The sequence below is a fragment of the Convolutriloba macropyga genome, chromosome 7 (assembly GCF_964194025.1).
Source record: "Convolutriloba macropyga chromosome 7, txConMacr16.3, whole genome shotgun sequence".
In the NCBI taxonomy this organism is placed as follows: domain Eukaryota; kingdom Metazoa; phylum Xenacoelomorpha; order Acoela; family Convolutidae; genus Convolutriloba; species Convolutriloba macropyga.
Genome location: NC_134474.1, coordinates 45,668,930 through 45,692,141, shown reverse-complemented (window position 1 = coordinate 45,692,141; position 23,212 = coordinate 45,668,930). Strand labels below are relative to the sequence as shown.

At 34.2% G+C, this 23,212-nt stretch overlaps 2 protein-coding genes across 2 annotated transcripts in view; both read left to right on the top strand.

Moving 5' to 3' along the window:
* The window catches only part of LOC142342913 (uncharacterized), a 486,697-nt gene that overhangs the window by 191,355 nt on the left and 272,130 nt on the right, over positions 1 to 23,212 (top strand). The gene's annotated exons all lie outside the window — the stretch shown is intronic.
* LOC142342314 (uncharacterized) overlaps positions 4,286 to 23,212 on the top strand; it is a 37,037-nt gene continuing 18,110 nt past the window's right edge. Inside the window, exons 1-3 of the mRNA XM_075393606.1 lie at positions 4,286 to 4,352; positions 6,745 to 7,051; positions 7,385 to 7,417. Coding sequence (XP_075249721.1) covers positions 4,286 to 4,352; positions 6,745 to 7,051; positions 7,385 to 7,417 — 407 coding nt within the window. The remainder of the gene's footprint in view (positions 4,353 to 6,744; positions 7,052 to 7,384; positions 7,418 to 23,212) is intronic.

The window sequence follows — 23,212 nt, the reverse complement described above, 5'->3', positions numbered from 1 at the left end:
AAACATTAGAGATCGAGGAGAAAACAGAAAATTTTTTAATTGGTAGTAGTATAATCAAACACCTGGCAAGAGATCGGACATTTCCTCAGGACTGCAGTATACATGCTTACCCAGGCTCGACAACAAAGGAGAAATTGCAATTATTACAGGGTTACGATCAAAAAAAGATGAAAACAGTTATTTTACAGGATGGGACCAATGCTATTCTAAAACAAAAAAGTGATCATTTAGAAACATTATTCTCAGATTACAAAGATCTTGTCTCTGCAATACAGGAAAAGTTCAGCCCAGAATCATTGGTATTGATGGAAGTGCCTCCTTTAAAAAAATTGCCGAAAAACGAACAGACAAACAACAAAATTTATGAATTCAATGAAAAACTGCGAGAGTATATTACACAAGAAAACACTGAAAAAATCAAAATACTTCCTGTGTGCAACATGTTGAGTCAAATGGCAAATTACAACGCTCTCTTTTATGATGACATACATTTTAATTTTCAGCAGGGAATTCCGTTTATTAAAAACGCAGTTTTAAGTCATTTTCTTTTAACTTCTTGTAATCTTGTTCGATTACAACCTTTGCAATATTCTCAAAGTGCATACGTGAGTAGGGCTAACACTTACAAACCATGGAGACAAACATATCGTTATACAAATGGATTTTAGCTGCAGTTTCTGTTGTTTTTAAGCTATTTTGCAACGTGTAATGATTTATAATCAGATATAACCAAAAATGGCAGGTATTCGACTCATAGTTATACTATGTGTACTACTCACATCTTCCGATAGTATTTCAGAATGTTTTTACAGTCTTCCTTATGCATCTCGAATACCTTCATTCAAAGGAATCTGTAACAGCAAACAATGTGCTTCACCATCCAAATTCAACTTTTCCTTTTTCTTGGTTGTTATATGGTATCTTCTACTAAAAAGTGGTGATATCGAAATAAACCCTGGACCAGTTCTGCCATATGCACTTATGATGAAAAAGTTAAAATTATTTGATTCCAGAATAAAAATTCTACATCAAAACGCCAGAAGTTTAGCAGGACAACATCTGCTGTTGAAAGAACTCATTCAAGACATTGGTTACAACTGCATATATGCGTTTAGTGAAACATGGTTGTCACAAAACCATCCGGAAGAATTTTGGCATATAGATAAGCAAAACTTTGACTGTTTTCGAAAAGATCGCATCCAAACAACAAAAACAAAAGGTGGTGGTATTATCATGTACATTCCAAAATTATTAAAACCTCGTCTCCGCGATGATCTCAACTGCTTTCCGGATACAATTTTTGAAAGTTTATGGGTTGAGTTGAGCATACAAAAAAAGAAATGCGTTTTGAATTTATCATACTGTCCGGAAAAAAAACTTGTTAAGATGTTTTTGGAAAAATTGGTCCTGGGAATTGATCTTGCTATGGCTGAAGGAAAATCTGTCATACTTGCTGGAGACTACAATTTAAACTATTTTGCAAAGCGCGACAGAAGTCTGCTGCAATCTGTAATTTCTCCATATGACCTTAAACCAACGAATAATGACACAGCTACAAGAATGATTAACTCTTCTTCAACACTTATCGATTATATCATAACAGACGATTTCGAAACTGGCATAGTAGCGGATACGATTTTGAAAACTGATCATTTTGCAACAATCACAGTTCTTAAATCTGTGATGCTAAAATCAAAAACTACAAAGAAAAAGTTTTTTGACAAAAAAAAATATTCAGCCATAGCATTCCAAAATTTTATTAAAAATTCAGACTGGAGACACTTTTACGGTGCAGTGACAGGAGATATGATGTTATTAGAATTTCAAAGAATTATTGAAAGAGCATTAGCACTACATGCTCCAATTAAAACCTGTTATATTAGAACAGATAAACCAAAATTCTTGCTTCAAGAAAAATGGTTATGTGAGGAAACAAAAAGACAGTTTTCAAGAATTAGCGATGATGAAACTAAAAATGATTTAATCTGTCAAAACGAAAAACAACTTCTTTCAAGTTTTATGGTGTTAAACAGTGAAAAAGCCAGATGGAAATTCATTCAAGATCTTCGTAATAAAGAAAAGACTCAAGCAAGAATTCAATCTTTATTAAACAGTTTTGGTGATAAGATAACAAAGCCCATGGAAATCGCAAATCTTCTAAATTACAGATTTTCGACTCTAGGAGAGTTTATTGGCTTGCAACAAACAAACAACATTCCTCCTAAAACTGCTCCGAGAAAGTGTTTCAATTTCCGATATATAACAACCAAGGAAACAAATGTGCTCATAGATTCTTTGAATACAAGTAAACCAGTCGGTCCTTCAAAAATACCAGCTTGGGCAATAAAAGATGCTAAAGCAGCGCTAGCGGAACCACTATGTTATCTCATTAATCAATTCATTACAGAAGGAAAATTTCCAGAAGATCTTAAAAAAGCTTGTGTAACTCCACTCTTCAAAAAAGGGAATCCCGAAGACCCACTCAATTATAGACCTATTTCTGTCACTTCTGCTTTGTCAAAAATTTTTGAAAAGGCGTTCAGTTCACAAATCACAAGCTTCCTCGAAAGGGAGCAATTATTGTCGGCTAGTCAATTTGGTTATAGAAAACAAATTTCAACAATTGATGCTATCCTGAAATCGACAGAACAAATAAGATTAGAACTCAACAAGAAAAAAAATGTTACAGGGGCGTTTTTAGATCTTTCAAAGGCTTTTGATTCTATAAACCACAAAATACTGTTACGGAGACTAGAAAATATAGGTTTCGACGAACATGCTACCAATTTAGTAGAGAATTATTTGAGTAAAAGAACGCAAAGAGTTGTTCTGAATGGAATTGAATCGGACTGGATAAATTTGAAGAGAGGAGTTCCACAAGGTACTATTTTAGGACCTCTATTATTTAACATTTACGTCAACGATTTAGCAAAGATTGTTGAAGAGGATTGCACGGTTGTACAGTACGCAGACGACACTTTTCTTTTTACATCCGACACTGATGAAATATCGGCAAAAACAAAACTTGAACATAACATCTCAAAAATTATTGATTTTTTTGCAAAGTCCCAGTTAGTAGTGAACAAACAAAAAACAGAATATATTGTGTTCAGCACCAGGAAGAGGTTAACAAATACTGTTCTGAATGTTGACAATGAAAGAATTGCAGAATCAAATAGGTTGAAGTATCTTGGCGTAATTATAGACAGCAAACTAAAATTTGATGGAGAAGTGAAAAAGATTCTTCAGAGAATGGCTTGTGGAATAAAAGTTTTGAATACACTAAGTAAAAGTTTACCACAGAAAACGAAAGTCTTATTACTTAATGCAATAGTAATAAGTCATCTACATTATTCCGCTCTAATTCTGATAGGGTTGCAAAAGTCATTACTCACAACTTTAGAAAAACAATTGAATTGGGGAATAAAATCCATTTTTAATAGGAGAAAATACGATCGGTCTACAGATCTCAAACTTCGCAACAAAATACTACCAGTTTCTTTTCTCTTGAAATATCGTTGCTCAAAATATTTTATTCGCTTACTCAGCAACGATCTTCCAGCGTATAAAATTGAACCTCTCTCTACCATGAGAATAAAACAACATGACAGGTCAAAAAAAGTAACTTTCGATATAAGAAAGAACAATAAGTTTTTAACTGATTCTTTTATTGCACAAGCCATTCCAATTTATAATAGTCTGCCTTCTAATATTAGACTGAAAACAACATCGAAAGCTTCCTTAAAAAAACAACTGAAAGAATATTTTTGGAAAGAATTTTTGAAGGACCCAAAAGTAACTGATATTAAAGATGATATTGAGAGCATTAGATTTTAATTTTAGTTTTTAATCTTCACGATGTACATATAAATTTGTGAGAACATTTTATGTTCGCATTTTAGGCCATTTTTTAATAATGTAAGGTCAAATTTTTAGTTAAGTAATTTAATGATTTTATAATTTTACATAATGTTATATTCTTAACTTTACATTGCCTCTTTTACCATTTGCTTTTTATACTTATGTGTACCAGAGGAAATTAACAATGTTCTTTTTTTTTTTTTTTTTTTAAAGAAATGCTTAAAGCGGCCCGTGATCATTCTGTTTTATTTGACTGATCAATAATTTATTCCCTGTAAAAAAAATTTTTTTAAAAGAGCTAATGAGGAAGGAAAATAAATAAGCTCAGCTATCTGCCTGGTAATTTATGATTTGACTAATCTAATGAATCTTAACTTAGACTACTATTGCCTTCAAAATGGTTAGACGGGTTATATTGTTTTAGATGTGGTTCTCAGCATCTGCTTCTACGACAATCCTGTTCAAAGAATGGAAGACCGATGAAATTTGGCGTGAGTGATTTATCTGTTTCTTGGTTTGTTGCCTAACTGGTGCTCTGCCTTTAATTGTAGGCAGCTTCATCGAATCTCTTAATCATGATTAGTTAAGACTTATTTTCCCGTCAAAACTGATAAGCACAAACTGCATTTCTCTATAAAGTGCATGTACCTCGAGGGTATTACTTATTCCATGGCGAAAAATTAACTGTTTCATACACTATGGTACCAAAAAGCCTTTCGAGCTCAAATAAATTCTCTAAGAACGAGTCATTACGCTTTTAATTTTTTAAAGTAAACATCTATTAAAGGGTTTGTATAGTTTTCATGCAAGTTTCTAACGACATCAGAGTCAATTTCGTTACAAATTTCCGATTCTTCAAATTCTAAATTTTCCCATCAAAACTTTTTGTTATTGCTGCTTTTGAATCGCCCAAACATTTTAGCTCGCATTCAGGCCTGGACTGTATGCTGGCCGTTCCAGTACCCCCTACTCCTTCTCTTGCGAAAATTAGCTCATAATCTTTGGTTCATTCACAGGTGCATTATCCTGTTCAAAAATAAGCGCTGTTCGAAAAGGTTTTTAATTGCTCTCAAACGAAGTTTGTAGCAATTATATTAGTCCCGTCGGTCTTTTTTAAGCGATTTTTCGCTTGACCGATTTTTCGTCTGACGCTTTTGACTTTTCGTCCTCAAAAACGGGATAAACAGGTAGCGCCCAGCGGGCATTAAGTGCTCTTAGAGCCTTTCAGCTCTGTTTCAGCTCAAACTGTATTGGAGACTTATACTTATGGTGTGAAGGGCGGTTCTTAGAGGTTGACACCCCCCCCCCCCTGTTGACCACCACCCCCACTATTGCATCCACCCCCACCGCGCTGCTGTCCCCCCATCCCAGTCTTGCCCCCCCCCCCCATCAGCCCCCGGTGTACCCCCCCCCCCCCCCCCGTGGCTAGCTACTGACGAAGCCAACCGCTCGGCGGTCGTTTGAGAGCAATTCGCGCGAGGTTAGTCGGTTATGTTTATACCTGCGAAGCTGAGTGTAGCTATACTGCGGTGTTCCTGGTTTTTACGACTCAAAGAGGAGTATTGGTATTACCCAGGTTTTTATGAATCGAAGAGGATAATTGCTATCACACAGGTTGTTTTGACTCGAAGAAGAGTATTGGTATTACACGGCTTTTGTAAGCTGAAGTAAGTTTGTGCATGACTTGAATTTTGACTTCTTTCTTTTCAAACCTTTACTTGTTTTTGAAAATTGACATCTGTTTTGAACTTGAACAGTAGCTTAATTTGAAATGAATAGTAATTAGTAACTGCTGGTAATGTTCGAGGTGAAAACTCATTAACGGGGATTGGATTTTAGGAGGAAACTTGATTAGCCGAAGCCACTTTTCACAGCCATTAGGCGAAAAATTTTAACTCCCATTTAGTGGAATATAGGCGAAAACCAATTTAAAAAATTACGGGTGGTACTTCAACGTCCACATGTTATAAAGTTCTCAAGTATACTTGAGAATTGTCTCTACATGAAAATGAGTTTCAAGAGGATTTGTATAATATTGAAATTTATTTCAAGCAAACTTAAACAGCAAACAACCGTTTTCTCAAGGGCGTTTTCAGTAACGATTCGATTTATGTTTTCCTCAATTTTTTATGCATCGACGTGAAATTGATAGATTTACAATTGATCTGAGTTCTATAAAAATCAGAAAAATACTTACGGAGAAAATCCAGACAGAAATATGCCGTTTTTCCGTAAAAATCAGTGACTGGAGTTCTACGTGAATTATGTAGATCTTTATCATGCTTCAATCGTTTGAAGTAAGTCTCTGAATAGTAAATTCAACAGCCTTATGATCAAGATGAAGATATTTCACGTGGAACTCCGCATACTGCTTTTTAGGTGAAAAAGGTGTAAACTTCTTCCTGGATTTTGCCAGTAAGTGCTTTTCGCTTTTTTATAGAAATTAGAGGAGTAAAAAATGACGATTTCAAGTCGATCCATATGAAATTTGAGGAAAACGAAAATTTGAATGTTACTCAGAATGCCCTGCTAAAACAGGCTCTTTATTATTTAATTTTGTGATTTGATCGATTACTTTAGTTAATGAGAGTATTTGGTTTTTTGATGGACTTTTTCACTGTTAACTTCGTGTGATCCAAATTGCTCTCTCATTCACAATTTTAAGCATCTGAAGTTGCCTGCAGTTTAATAGTACAGGTTAGTAGTTTATAATAAGCTTTAAAAGCATTATTTGGAGACCTGTAGTTACCTTATTTCTCGCCTCTAGGTGTCCCCTCCCGGCTGAAGGAGGCTGCATTAAAACTGAGACCCAAATTTCGACCAAGAGAAATTCGTGCGACTTAAATGATTTAGATATTTTTAGAAATAGTCCTATGTTTTTAGAAATAGTCCTATCGTGTGTGTTCTGGTTTATCGTCGCTTTTTTGTACGAAGTGCTGAAAGCAGTGAGACAAGAGATCATAATCCGAGATGTCAGTCATCGAAAATGTACTCTACCAGTGAGCAGTGCACAGCCTAACATAGAAGACAACAATGGCCTAATGAGCAATGGCAATAATCACTGTCCAGATCATATCAATGGAGTTTCTGCTGCTGTTATGACAAGTAATGGGCCAGTGGACGCGTGCCCCTGTATAGAAGCCAGCAGGAGTCGATTGTCGCCACCTGCTCAAGACTTAGTTGAAATTCAGTTAGTGATCCTGATGAAATTTTAAAAAGCGTTAGACTTTATATATCTATCAGTAATGACTTCATTCAAATTCTTATTCACTCAATATTACTCTATTAATATCTGCGAACAGTTGAAGTAATCGAGTTGAACCTGAGTCTCGTTTAAGCCGGGTCTCAGCATCTTTTCGACTTGATCATAGTTCAATCACTATACTTAAAAAAATCTGTACAAAAAGCATTGTGTATTGATAGGCGGTTCGGTTTTTCATTGTCATTCATCGAAATAACCACGTGACAGATAATAGGCTATAAAAAGTAAAGTGAATTGCTTAACACTAATTTTCTGTTTCAGAATGATACCTCCACATGGATTCATGGCTACTAGGTAAATATCATGTTAAAATAATGGCTATTGCGACTTTATTTGAACGGATGAAGCAATTGTTACTTAAACGCCTAAATTTAGATCTTTTATATCCACGAGTTTCATGAAAAGTGCATCGGCCATAATGCACGCAACGATGTTTTTACGACTCTAAGAGTATTGGTTTTTGTGAGGTTCTCTTTAAACCTGAATTACTATTCGTACAGACGTCGTTTTAATCTAAAAGCGAAATGAGTAAAGTTGACGTCTGAATTAATTTTTTCTGAGCGAGAGAAGTATTTTGTGCGTGCGATTCGTTGTGAATAACTTTTGAGACTTTGAAAATTGTTTTTAGAAAAATTGCGCATATAAATAACTGTGTATAGCCGGTTTTTTTTTCAAAAATTTAGCTCATTTTAATTTGCTTTGTTTGTTTTTAAATAGTTTTTAATAACCGCGTCAATAATTCCAAGCGGCTATTATTGCGCTCCTAATTTTTTTACTTCGTTTAACAGATTTTTGTTTCGTCTTACCCTGCGTCCCGCGTTTTTGTTTTTTTAGGTCAATTGCGTGACTTACCAAACTTAATAAAATGACTTCTGAACTGAATAGTGTGCATCTAATTAGTGCCAAACATATATTCCCTAATTCTTGATTATTAGAGTCTTGAGTTTTTGATTTCAAATATTAATTTTGAAAAGCCCTATTAGGATTCTCCATATAGAGCTTATATGTCTCATAAAAATGACATTCCGAATCTAACCCACAAAGTCTAGTGGTCTATTAAAGGACTGGTGGTCATAGCCGCAAGCATCTATCGCGGCTATTTTCCGGCCATATGCCGGCTATGTTTTGATCGGCGCTGCATCAATATATAACCAACTAGAATTGTTATTTCAACGTTTGATGGAGCCTAATAGTGCGTTTAAAGTGAACAGCCTTTCATATTTCTCTTAATTGCTCTCAAACGAAGTTTGTAGAAATTATCTTAGTCCTTTGGTATTTGATGCAATTTTTCGCTTGACCGGTTTCGTCTGACCCTTTCAACTTTTTGTACTCAAACCGAGATAAAAGGTAAAGCTCAGAGGGCATTAACTGGCCGAGTAGCTTTCTTAGAGCCTTACCCATTAGTAGTGTCTAATTATGCGATTAACCAAAACTGGTTTGAGGAGACAATTTCATGGTGAAAGGACGGTTCTTAATCTTACCCCTCTCTTATTCCCCCCACCTCATTCACCCCGCAAGTCACCCACCCAATCCCCCCTCAATCACCTTCCCCCACAACGTTCCCAGTCCACCCTCCTCCACCTGGCGATTTGGACCTTTCAACCGTAGCCCCTCCCCGCAACGATTGACCCCCCCCCCCCCACACACACACTGTGCCCACCCCACCCTAATGCTAGCATCCCTAAGCCCAAAATGGCTACCACCGAAGCCAATTGCTTGCCGGTTCTTTGAGGGCAATTCGTTCGGCGTTAGGCAAATCTATTTAATTGCAAATTGAACGATGTTTTCAATTTACGCAAAGTTTTCAATTTACGCAATGATTCATATCTTTGAATTCTGTTTTCAACGCTCTAATTTGACAGGAGGATGATAATAAAATTTTACTGAATTTTCAAAGCCAAACAATGAACTTGCTTCTTTTCAGCTTTTTTCAGCTTGCGAAATTTTGAAGACGCCTTCTGTTTTTTTGTCTGTAACCTTCACATTCTAGCATATTGAACCCTTTTTGTTTCTGCTCAATATTTATTCTGAATTATGACATATTATTTAGTTTTTCTTTGCTCTGTCTTTTTAGTTATAAAAATTTAAAAGATTTTATAAGTTTTCGATAGTTTTTAAGGTTTTTTTGCAGCTGATTTCCTTGAAAATTTTTTGTAATTTTTGATTTATTTTGACTCGTATTAATGGTTTAACTGATTGATGTTTTTTTCTGTGAATTTAATTGGGCTAGGGTCTGATAATAATCGATTTTATGCTTTGTTCACTTTTTTCCTGGTAATTTCTTTCCTGAAATTCTGCAATGGTCTAACCTCAATTCAAGAATAAGATATTAAACAAGAAAGATGCATTTGTTGAAACGCTGAGACACCTAGAGCTATATTAAAGATGCATTTGTTGAGACACCTAGGGCTATATGTTTTTGTAATCCAAATCTATACTATTTTTCACAATTTTTAAGATTTTTGATATTTTTGTCATCTTTATTTTAGCCCATGGTGTCAAGGAACCTCTAAGTTTTCATAATAGGTTACGACATATTTTCTAGGGGTAATGGAATGGTTTTCAACTTTTTAATATAACAAATTTTTAGCTTTTTTTGAGCAAAACTTGCATTTTTTCAATATTTTTGACATTAATTGTCATTATTCACGTTGTCATTATTCAGACCCAGGTGACAAATTATTATTTTTTTGAAGGCCATGGATTAGTTTTCAATTTATTAATATCACAAATTTCTAGCAATTTTTCAAGTTTTTTGAAAATTTTTGTCTTTTTTTAGGTTTCTCCAGCCTCAGGAGGCAACGAGCTTCCTCTATTGTTTGACAATGGGTTACTGTATAGTTTCTAGATGTAATGGATATTGCTTTTCGAGTTTTTTAACATCACGAAGTTTAGCATTCTTTTGATAAAATTTCTAAGTTTTTTTTCTTTTTTTGACATTTATTGTCATTATTCAGGTTTATTCGGCCTCAGGGTTCAGAAAACCTCCATTAGAGTTTGATAATGGAATAGGGGAATTTTTTTATTGGCCATGGATTAGTTTTCAACTTTTTAATATCTCAAATTTTACGAACTTTTTGATAAAACTTGCAATTTTTTTCAAATTTTTCGAATTATTTCTTCTAGTGCCACGGAACCTTCTCTAGTGTTTGATAATAGGTTACTGCATTTGTTCTAGATGTAATCGAATGTGTTATCACGAATTTTTTGCAAGTTTAAAAAATATTTGCAATTTTTTCAAGTTTAAATATGAAGGTTTTTCATTTTTTCTATCACCATGGGCTCAGGGACCTCCTTCAAGGTTTGATAATAAGCTGCTGCATAGTTCAGAGTTAATGGAATGGGTATCAATATTTTAATTACTTGAGTTTTAGCAATTTTTTGATAAAATTTAATTTTCAAATTTTTGTTAGTTATTATCATGTTCCAAGTTTATGGATCTCTGAGCCAGTGAAACTCTTCAAGGCCTGAAAAAGGAATACTGGATAGTGTCTTGAAGCAATGAGATGGTTGTGAAGATAGTAATATCACGATTTTTAGCAAGATTTTAAAATTTTCAGTTGTTTTATTTTATTTTTTTGTCCTATTCAGTTCAACGATCATTACTGGCCAACAAAACTTTTTAGGTCTTGAAGATGGGTTACTTGACAGTTCTCCAGAGACAAAAAATGGTTTTTTTTTCATTTTCGCTGCTAAATCTGGAAACTACTCCTTTAAATTTTGCACTTTTTAATTTTGTTTCTTTATGATTTAATTACTAACTAGACTTGAAAACTAGAACTTGCAGAATCTAATCACACCATGGAAAATATTCCTAGCTCTCCCTCTCTCTCACTCTCTGTCAGTTGGGGTTTCTTTCCTTCTCTCTCTCTCTCTCTCTCTCTCTTGTTCACGTTTTGTCTCTCACCCTATCTCTCTCTCTCTCTCACACACACACACACACACTCTCTCCATAACTCTTTTTTGATGCCGCTATTCAGCTGCTGTTATGTGGCGTGATATCATCTGTTACCCTCTTTAACGCTGATTTATAGTAGAAGTAATTTATGATAAGTGGCGTAGCTAGCGTTTTCTTGGAACTCATTGTTAATTACTCTCAAACGAAGTGTACCCGTTATATTAATCCACTTGGTGTTTATTCGTGCGTTTTTTTTGTCAAACCCATTTGATTTTTTGTCCTAAGAAACGGGATAAAGAGTTAGGGCTCAGTTGGCATTATGTTAGCACTGAGCCTCAAGCTCATTAGTCTCAAAGTGTGTGATTCACAGAAACTGTTTTGGAGACTTATACTTTTGGTGTGAAGGGCGGTTCTTAGAAATTGATCCCGCCCCCACATCAGCCCGCCCCATCAGCCCGCCATGCAGCCAAAGATCCCCCTCCCAATGTTGCCTCCTCATGTTGCTAGGGGTCGTTTGAGAACAATTCGCTCGACGTTAGTCGGTTATGTTTACTATTTGTCTGCTCAGAAACTTGGTCACAGTTCCTAACTAACGGTCTTATGAAAGATATAATTTGCTTTTATGAGAGCTTTTCATTGATATTAGATATGTCAATTTTAACATCGAAAATTGTAGCGCTTTCTGCAAATCTTTTCACGAATTTTGAGAATTTGTCAATCGTCTTTTTTTAATAGCCGCCGTCAGTCTCTCAAACGGCTATTATTTAGGCGCTCTCCTTTTTTGTTCATTCGCTTTACCTTTTGATCACTTTATTCGTTTTACGTAATTCACAATTTTCACGCTTGACTTCTGACTTACTTCACTCACTGCTTCAACTGAATGGATTTTAAGTTCTTTCAGGCATTTAATTACGTAATTTAGTGAATACGGTAAATTTCAAAAGAGCAAAATCAAAAGAAGCGAGATAAACCGATAAAGCCGGGTCATTAAGTCTTTTTGAATAAGGTTATCAAAATTCATTAGAGCGATTGCTAGCTGATATTATTCAGCTTAATACCCTTCAGTTGGGAAGCTGAAGTATGTATAGGTTTAGAATCTAACTGAAACCACACTGAATTAGAACAATTTTTGAAACTGAGAAAAAAATTATGTCAATTTCTATCCCTTCTTTTTTCTGTTTCGTTCCCGATGTGCGTCTAGCGCGTCAACGGCGGCTATTTTCCGGCACTCTGCTGGCTATGCTTACTCCATGGGGACAAGGAATTTTTGTAAAAGCTTTTGGTTGATTTTTATATCAAATTAATGGTTTCGTGGAAGAATATGAACGTTAAAGACTTCTATAGTTGTATTTGCAATACAGTTTTTTGACAGTCTTTGCTGTTCTGTTATTGATAGGTCAAGCAAGCTTCCTGACTGCCACGAAATTGATTTCTCATGGCTTTTGGCAAGAAATAAATGGGTTTGGCCTTAATATTAAGAAAATAAAATCAGTAGAATTTTGCAATTAGGTCTATTTTATTCATCATTTTTCTTCTGTTTGCGAAACGTGGTTTTTTAATACCTTTACACTGAAAGTATTGCAATTTAATTGTTATTTTTTATCAGTCGTTTCGTTTTCTATAACAAAAATTTTGGTTATTATAGCTGGGAAGTTGTAAGCTGAGCGTAGCTATATTTCCGTGTTGATAGTTTTGGTTTCAGTTTTTGATAGGTTTTTTTCTGTCGCTCTCTTTCTTTTACGTTTATTCATTCCAAAGCTGAAAATGTCAAATATTCTAAATCTTTTAATCCTCTTATTAATGGAATTTGCATCTGTGATGTATTTTTTCACTCTCTATAGAAAGTTTTCAAGATGCTTGAACAGATTTTGATCATAGGTGACTTAATTCACTTTATACGACTTTTGCACTTTGGAACTTAAGTTTAATTTAAATTAATTTAAGGTCAAGGGAACTCATGTTTTTAAGGGAAGGTCCGGGATAAAAAGGCTTTTGCCAGTGAACAAGCCTGATCAATTTACCACTAAATGTTTTTACGCAGCTTTTTGAGTGGCGTAGATAACTTTTTCAACTCATATTTGTATCTGTTACTATATACTGAACGCTAGTCTATTTTGCCGATATTTCGGCAATCTGCCGTTATGTTGGCTGAAGTTCGTTCTTTTTGTTAAAAGCTCATGATATATATATTTTGCATAAGAAGCGAATTTCAAAAACGGTTCATTCTAGTCTTTGTCCGTTTTCTTTTTTTAAAGGCATCTTCAAAATCTGTTCATAGTGGTATCAGCCTTCAGTTTAAAGGCTCTATTAGGTGTAATCTAGGGTAATACGAGAATGTCAAATTGTGGGGTAGGTCTCGTTGAGATTTAGTGAGCTCCATGTGTATGTTTTGACAAAGCCTCGGACGATCAGAACTTATGGTGTCAGATGAAAATTTGTCTGGCGTTAGTGGGTTTTTTAACTGCTCTCGGACGAAATTTGCTGCAATTATTGCCTAAGTGTGTGTCCTTTTAATGCAAATGTTTTCGCTTCACCGTTTTCTTGAACATTCTTTCGATCTCTCTCCTTGAGTGACTTCGTTACACTTGACTTCTTGATCTTTTTGAGTGATTTGAATTGCACTCATTGAAATTAAGTCAGTTGCTAAAACAAAACTGATTTTAAAACTGTGACATCTCGTGTGGTGTAGAGGTTAATGTCCACGTCCCTAATCCGATAGATCGAAGGTTTAAACACCTACCAGACAGAAATTTGCACCAAAAAAATTTCTTTGTGCCTATGCCCCCTTAAATTGTTTGCCTCGCAATTCGTCCAACGTTAGTCGGTTGATCTTTCCTTTTCTCTTGCAGTCTGAATGGACGTTGATGTCAATCAATAGTGGTCGTTTTCTAACAATCGTGCTGAACATTTGAAATTTTTACATAGTTTACCTTTATTGCCTCTCTATTTTGTTTTTGGTCTCCATGTTTCGGTTATTTTCAGTTTTCAAGTTCAATTTGCCGAAGTCTTTTCCTCTATTCTGCTGTTGTTATTCGGTTTTGGTTGCATCTTTTTTACTGAGGGCTCTTAGTTGCTGTTTCGGGCTAAAATTTTTGAAGTGGACAACCTCACGCCCAAATTTTAAGGGCGTGAGTTAAATTTTTTTAACTCGTTAAATTTTAACGTTAAATTTTTTACGTCGCAAACCTGAAAACGCTTCTTTAAAAAAAACGTTTCATTGCACTTTAAAATTATTTTTATGCGTGCTATTATTAGAATTAATGTGAAGTTGAGCATTAAAAACATTTTTTAACACTTGTATAAGCGCCATTTGGGGTTCTCTTAACCCTTTCAAGGCTAGTAAAAGACCCTTGTATAATTAAGGCAATAAAGAAACATGGGTTCTTGAATGAAACATGCGATTTTATTTCCAATTTTTTAAAACTGTTTGTATGTTTTTGAAATTTATAGATTTCGTCCGCTACTCCAATTCAGCTTTGTATCTGTTGCTATCTATTTTACGGCCCACTAGGTAAAAGAGGGAGAACTTCAGCTGAACATTTGGTGCCCAAATGAATAAAGGTTTTTCTTGCTGCAAGATCTTCGAAGGTTTTTGACCAGGCACATAGAGTACCCCGAGTATGGTTTTCGTTTCTATTTCAAATATAGCCATTCATTCATGGTTATTTTGCTTGATAAGTTATTTTTCACTTTTTTGATCCATTTCGTACCAGCATGAATGGTACTGAGCAGAAACGTGAAAAAGCTATCACACGACGTTTGTTGCTCGGTCGTATTACCTTAGGCTAAAGAGCGCAATCTAGGTTCTTTCTAATTTGAATTTTCAAGGGTTCGAATCATGTTTTTATCGCTCTAGTTAAGATATCTCTTTCAAGTTTACTCTTATCAAGGTTATTTTTGAGAATTTTTGATGCATGTAAAATTTATTTTCTTACATTCTTTTTGACAGTATGTGAGCTATTTTGCAACTTAGTATACATCCATTCTTAATGGAACATAATTGTGATGAACTATTATTTCAGAGTTTTTCACGAAATTCATATGAAACAATTTTCATTACTGCTACTAATGTCTTTGTTGTACTCCATTTACCACGCTTCTGCCTTCGACAGTTACATTTTGTGCCATTTTGTCAAATTTAATGCATCGTTGGTGCCAAGTCCCTCAGTGGTGACATCGTTAAGTGTTAAAAGCATTTTAGCTAAATTGAATGTTGATGTTTTCTCTGACTTGTTCAATAGGAATTGTAGAAGCCTTTTTATTGTTATTAAGTGGGTTGGATTGAAACAAAGTAATGTATTCATATTTGAATTAGTTGTTGAAAAATGCTGTTTAATGAAATAGTTTTCTTTGTTCAATACATGTACAGTGAACAATCTTCCTTTTTAAACTGTTGTTATGTTGAAAGAAAAAGGACTGCTTTGTGCGTTTTTTTTTCTGAATCGAATTTGAAATCTTTTGTTAAATTGGTGGATTTAACAAAAGATGTTCGAGTGGTTCGATTCACAAATTCACCAAATTTGTGAATAGAAATTGGTCAACAATGAAAACAATAGCTTGAACTTAAGATATCGTTATTTTCTACTCAACATGCTGTTTTATGCTCGCTTTTATTTTAAATTGTGACAAACGGATTTTGTTGCATGTAATAATAATTATTGTTCCCATGTTTTTAGAAAATGTGTCAGAACTTTATTCTGGCGCCATTTTTATCGAGACAATTTTCATCTGTTTCTGTGGGTGTCCCAGACCAACATATGAGTTATAATTTTAAAGCTCTATGTATTGCATTTTTCTTAAAAGTCTGAGATATAAACTTTTGGTCAATTTGCGGTAATTTTAAACAATCACTTTTAATGGAATGAATTTTTCAAGCAGGAAAGGAAACGAATGAAAATACTCGGAGTAATTCCGTTGCTGAACAAAATTGAACAGTGCAGCGAAAAGAATGGTTTTTTGATCATATCGCTGTTTTTAGGAGAGCGAGAAATTGAGGTGTGAAAAAAAATTTTCTCTAAGCGAGTGAAATTGTGTTCACCTGCGGCTTTTTAAAATTTTTTCTTAATTTTTTTTTGTTTTAGAAATTTGCTTATGATGTATTAATGTTAGGATTATTTGGATGGTGGTTTATAGGTTTTCGGAAATTTGTGAATTTTATATCAAGTTACAGGTTTTTCAGCTATTTTGCTTACTTTAAGCCGAATTTCAGCGATTTTTCGCTTTTTGTTTTACTGCTTTGTGTGGGATTTGAATAGACACTTATTACTTAAGGGCTTTTATGATACCAAGTGAGTAGGTTTATTAGTGTTTGACGATTTTTTTTACTGCAAAAAAATGTACAATGAACTGAAAAATTTTGAATTTTTTTATTGAAATCTTTTGCTCTTTTTCCCAATCTTATATAAGTTTCTTAGCCTATTATGTCTTGCCTCTTCTTTTACGAGCGTTCCAATGCGCTCTTTGCTCCAATAATGTCAATACGAGGCTCTATGTGCGCTCGTAGAATCAAAAAATTCGTAAAGTTGATCTACTTTTTTTTCAAGTTGTTTTGAAAATGCTTTTTGTATTCTAAGTTTTTATGGCATTTGGGGATGTCTATAGTCCAAATTAGTTGTTTTGCTGCCTTTTAATTGTTTTGAGTTGTTTTGGTTAAGATAATTGTGCATTTTGGTGGATTTTCATATGTTTTTTGCTTATTTTTTTCTGATTTCTACTAACTTTGTGCTCTCTGGCTACTTTTTAGTGTTCAGTCTTTTATTCAGTGCGTTCAGTCTTTTATTCACTGGCACTTTTCAATGAGAAATATTTCAACTTTGTTCTTTTTTTTCGCTTTTTCCTTCGTTTGATAGAGTGCTGGATGGGTATACTTGACCAGAAGTAGTTGTTAGAGTTTTTTTAAAATAATGGTTGAGAAGTAGCATTTTGAAATTTTATCCATTTTTTGTAGCTAAATTTTTTTGGAATTTTCAGAGAATATTGTTTTTATCCTTCATTTGTTTTCCCTTAAATCCATATTCTCCACATTTTTGTTGGGTTTTTCTGTCAACTTGTAGTCGTTTAATGAATCAAATCTAAAATTTTTGCCTGGTCTTTTGCCAGTAGTTCTAATAGTTGACTTGATGTTGCAACTTATGAATTTTTTTCAGATGCTTCATCATCTTTTCTTGTCGAATACTTCTGCATTCTTCCTTTTCATGTAATTAGATCAACGCAATTAGTAGTTATTAAGTAGGATAATCCTTGGTCAACAATGAGAACAATAGCTTCAACTTAGGATATCGTTATTTTCTACTCAACATGCTGTTTTATGCTCGCTTTTATTGTAAATTGTGACAAACGGATTTTTTTCATGTAATAATAGTTATTGTTTCCATGTTTTTAGAAAATGTGTCAGAACTTTATTCTGGCGCCATTTTTATCGAGACAATTTTCAACTGTTCTGAGGGTGTCCCAGACCAACATATGAGTTATAATTTTAAAGCTCTATGTATCGCATTTTTCTTAAAAGTCTGAGATATAAACTTTTGGTTAATTTGCGGTAATTTTAAACAGTTCTCGAAAACTATGTTCATTTTTGATCCGCCGTTAGCCTTTCAACAGCTATGATTTAGGCGCTCTTCCTTTTTACGACATGAAGAGGAGAATTGGTTTTCTTTAGTTTTTACGACTACAAGAGGAGTATTGGAGAAGTCCATTTTAATCACTTTTAATGGAATGAATTTTTCAAGCAGGAAAGGAAACGAATGAGAATACTCGGAGTAGTTCCGTTGCTGAACAAAATTGAACAGTGAAGCGAAAAGAATGGTTTTTTGATCATACCGCTGTTTTTAGGAGAGCGAGAAATTGAGGTGTGAAAAAAAATTTTCTCTAAGCGAGTGAAATTGTGTTCACCTGCGGCTTTTTAAAATTTTTTCTTAATTTTTTTTGTTTTAGAAATTTGCTTATGATGTATTAATGTTAGGATTATTTGGATGGTGGTTTATAGGTTTTCGGAAATTTGTGAATTTTATATCAAGTTACAGGTTTTTCAGCTATTTTGCTTACTTTAAGCCGAATTTCAGCGATTTTTCGCTTTTTGTTTTACTGCTTTGTGTGGGGTTTGAATAGACACTTATTACTTAAGGGCTTTTATGATACCAATTGAGTAGGTTTATTAGTGTTTGACGATTTTTATTGCAAAAAATGTACAATGAACTGAAAAATTTTGAATTTTTTTAAATCTTTTGCTCTTTTTCGCATTCTTAGATAAGTTTCGTAGCCTAGTATGCCTTGCCTCTTGTTTTGCGAGCTTTTCAATACGCTCTTTGCTCCAATAAACTTTTAATGTCAAACTGCGCTCGTAATGTCAATACGAGGCTCTATGTGCGCTCGTAGTATCAAAAAAATTCGTAAAGTTGATCTAGACTTTTTTTATTTCAAGTTGTTTGGAAACTGCTTTTTGTGTTCTTAAAGTTTCTATAGCATTTGGGAATGTCTATTGTCCAAATTAGTTATTTTGCTGCCTTTTGATTGTTTTGAGTTGTTTTGGTTGAGATAATTGTTCATTTTGGTGGATTTTCGTCTGTTTTTTTTGCTTATTTTTTTTCTGATTTCTAATGATTTTGTGCTTTCTGGTTACTTTTTAGTGTTCAGTCTTTTATTCAGTGCGTTTCGAGTGACGTTGCTGGAAGTCACAGGAAGCTAGACACTGGCACTTTTCAATGAGAAATATTTCAACTTTTTTTATTTTCGCTTCTTTATTACTTAAGTCGAAAGGGTGCTGGATTGGTATACTTGAACAGAAGTAGTTGTAAAAGTTTTTTTAAAATAATGGTTGAGAAATAGCATTTTGGAATTTTATCCGTTTTTGTAGCTAAATTTTGTTGGAATTTTCAGAGAATATTTTTTTTATTCTTCATTTCTTTTCCCTTAAATCCAATTTCTCCACATTTTTTAGGATTTTTCTGTCAACTTGTAGTCGTTTAATGAATTAAATCTAAAAGTTTCGCCTGGTCTTTTGCCAATAGTTCTAATAGTTGACTTGATGTTGCAACTTATAATGAATTTTTTTCAGATGCTTCATCATCTTTTCTGGTCAAATGCTTCTGCATTTTTCATTTTCATGTAATTATTTCAACGTAATTAGTGGTTATTATATAGGACAATCATAATGTTAGTTAGGGTGATCGATATTCGTTTTCGAGTCGTTTCCGGAATACTTCTGGCTATGTTGTTTTTACAAGAAGTACTATTCGTTCAGACGGTGTTTTGACCGAACTCTTTTTTTTTCTGAGCGAGAGAAGTCTTTTTTATTATGCGCTACGTTCAGTGAATGACTGTAAGACTTTGAAATGTCTTTTAGACAGAATTGATAACCGTTTTTAATTTTTAACGCTCTGAAATTGATACCACCTGTGTTTTTTAGAGCCTAATAATGCGTTTCAAGATCAAAAGCGGCTTTTCATTATTTTTTTTAATCTTTAAGCGGTCTTTTTTTGGAAAATTAATACATATGGGAGTTTGCATTTGGCAATTCATGTATTGATTGCCTTTTTATAACGTGAGGTATTTTTGTTTTATAAAACTGTACACATGATACGATTTTTCAGTTTTTGTCCAAATTTTCTGTTTTTTCTATTTTTATATACTACAAAAGTTTTCTGTACACCTTCAGGTGTAATATTTTGAATTGCAAATGTAATCAATTCCTGGCTTTGACTCTTCAAAATTGAAATAGCTTTTTCAAGTGCATTTTTAATAATTTTTGACTTTTGCAATTTTTTTTAATGCTTTGAATCTTGAAACTCTATTTTTACTTTCTGATCTAAACAGTAGTAAGGCTGTACTTTTTCTAATCCTTGAAAACTAAATAAAGAAATGTTTCTGCTCTCTACTTCATCTGTTAAATTTGATTTTAAGCTTTCAAAAATCAAGAAGAGATCTTGTTTTTTACACTGTTCATTTTACGTTGTAACAGTTTCCTCCATTTTCTAGCATGCATCACTCTATCTCTTGTTAAGACCTATAGTTTTATTGCCGTTGCTTTTATTTGTTTTTATAAAAGACTTATTATTTACTTAAGCTTTTCTGAATTTTTGTTTTGTTTGGCTTAACATTGATTTCATTTAATGTAATTAATGTAATGCAGCATTTGAGATTTTCGTCATTCCGGAGTTCCGCCTAACAATTTTGACTAATAAATACTTTGCGAATATTTCTGTGGCCTCGGTTCTGGAAGTAAACGATCTTTTCCTTCGTATATTTTTGTTTCTGTGTTTTTGTCGAGTAATTTATTTTTTACAATAGTTTGAACTCATTTTGTCTATCATATCTCCAACAAGAGAGAAGTGTATCTTAGTTTTATACTCATTGGGTTGACGTTCTTGCGTTTTTTAGACTTAAATTTCACTGCACCTCACCCCTCCCCCAATCCCTACCCCTGCACCTCCTTCAGGCCGTAAAGGCCCTGTGCAGCCAAAGACTCCCCTCCCACCGTTGCCCCACTCCACTGTTACCTCATCCCCCCATCACCCCTAACCCGCTGCACCCCCAACCCGCTGCTCTCACCTCACGCCCACTTCAATTAAGCTAAAGCTAGTCTCACTTAACATTAGCTAGCTACTAACGAAGCCAACTGCTCGCCGGTCGTTCGAGAGCAATTCGCCCGATGTTGTCGTTTAAGTTTTATTTTTTAAAACTTTTTTTACCGAAAAAACAATGTCTAGTTAACAGTTTAAATGAGATATTTATTGCCCTACTATTTCGTAATTTTTTTGTAATATTGTGAATTATACTTCATTTTGATGTTATCGGTACAGAAACCAGTTTTTTCGATTTAAAAAAAAGATGGATGCAGCTAAAAGTTTTTTTAATTGCTCTCTAACAAAATGAAGTTCGAGGGAATGCCAAATTTGTTGAAGTTAACCGTACCACTTGTTTTTGTTTCGGACCGATTTTATGGAGGCTAAATGACAATGGAAGACAATTTGATGCTTAGCGGTTCTGAAAGTCTTGATTCAATTGATCGCTGTCGTCTTGCTTTGTATTAGTGTATTAGGTATCCAACCCTTATTAGTATATAGGGCTATTATTGAGGCTCTTCTGAATTTCAAAGTATCAGCTGTTTTCAACTGTTCTTACTGATGTCTGAGTAACGTGCTCTGTTGAAACCAAGAAATCAAATAATAATTTATTGCCTTAAAATTTAGCTATCTTGCTGCTAAACGTTGTTTCCCTAAATTTCCACTTCAATGAATGAGATAGTCTAGAGAAACAACCAAAGCGATCGACGTTAAGGGAAATCTGGCACGTTTTCACATTTTGAGTTTCTTTTCAGTTTGCATCTAGATACGTCTATTTTTTAAGAAAGAAATCGGTCAATTAATGGTACTCTAAAACTAATTTATGATTCAATAGATCTGCACAGAGCTTACAGAGCTTTTAGATCTACACAGGGATGCTAGAGAGAAGTCTCTCCAACAAGGCTATGCTTCGATAATATTTATAGCAGCTCAAAAATCAAGTTCCAATAAGTACGTCATTTATGTGCCATTTTTCTTACAAAAGTTTTGGTTTTAGTTTTTTCTAAATGTAATGTAGATGGTCAAGGAAAATTGCTCGCTCAGTGTTTTAACTAAATATTTTTGAGCTCTAAATGCCTTTGATGTCTATTCTATTGGTATATATCACAAATTTAAACTTTCGGGAAAATATGATTATTCTCTAAAGGGTTGCTTTTCTACTTTCAGGTCTTGCTAATGTTTCAATTTTAATTGCAATATATTTTTTATATTCACTTTTGGTCGACGTTCTGCAATTTTTGGTCTGACTGTTTGAAACAGTATCAATTTATAGATCCCGAGGGCAATGAGAACAGTTATGTACTCTTGGTTTATGAACTTTCGGGGTGGATTAAAAGTGTTGTTAACTAGGTGAGAAAATTGAACTACTCAAGGGTGAGTGGATAACAAAATGATTTTTTTAAGTAGAATGTTGAGATGTACCGGAGAAATCTGATTATTAGATCAAGATAGTGATTTGGATTTTTGTGATGAAAAGGGCTCAAAATGCATGTATGTATACCCAATGTCAAAAAGAAAAATCAGGAATGGAATTTAATCATAGCACCATAATTTATGGTGAATTCAACGTCTGACCACATGTGATTTGTGCATTAGAAATTCCGGAATTAGATTTTTCCGGATGAGTATAATAGTCATATAACCACTTGAAATGGGGATGGGAGAGTTCAACATCAGATAACTTACGGCTTTTAACAATTATCTGAATCAGAGGACATGAACAAGAAATTGATTCTCTCAGCTAAACTTAGCTTGGTTTGTTCTGATTACTTGGTTACTTTAAGTCAACTGCGCCTGACATTATCTTGGTGAGTTGAAATTTACCATTCCTTCAAATTCATGAGTTTCGAACTCAATTTCGAAACCCAGCAATCAGACTTGAGCTGATTGCATAGAGTCTGCTTCCATGAAAACTGCTCGGAAAGATTACAATTTTGAGACTGGGAATAATTTTGTAACGATACTGCTGCCATCGTGTCAATGAACGTTGGGAATGGAAATCGTCAAATGTTATATCTTGCCCTGGATGAAGGGAGAGTTCGTCTCCGTGTGTTTGCTGCGCTTATGAACGCTAAAATTATCTAGAAGTTGTTTCAGGCAGAGTGCTTCCTGGACTGCTGCCGACACTCCATGGTATTCTGCATCTGATGACAATAGAGCAATTTGCCTGCTTCCTGATACTCAAACAGAGTGCTGCAGCCTTGAGCTTGGAACAATATTAATTTATATTTAGCCTCTTTAATATGGATGAGACTAAGCTGTTTCGAGCTTTGCAGATAACTTTGTAGTCAGTTTCCACTATCCCAGTGTTGTTTTGTGACTGAAATCATGATTCTGGACAAAATTTTAACTCTGAACATGTTATCTGGACTCGTCTGTTTTGCTAGATGAAGAACTGATCCCTCAGGCTCTGTTTGATTTAGATTCTCTGATCCAGTTCTTCGTCTACATTGTCTGCTAACTGAAGTTCAATTACGCCGAAGTTGAAGTTTTGTCGTATTTATTTGAAAGTGCGCAAGCCTTCCTTTTGAGTTTTATTTTTCTTGATGCCACAATGATGTCGTCCAAAATAAAGGTGTGACCATCTGTTTCTACTTTTACAAACAAACGATGATCGTTGCTGCTTTTTGA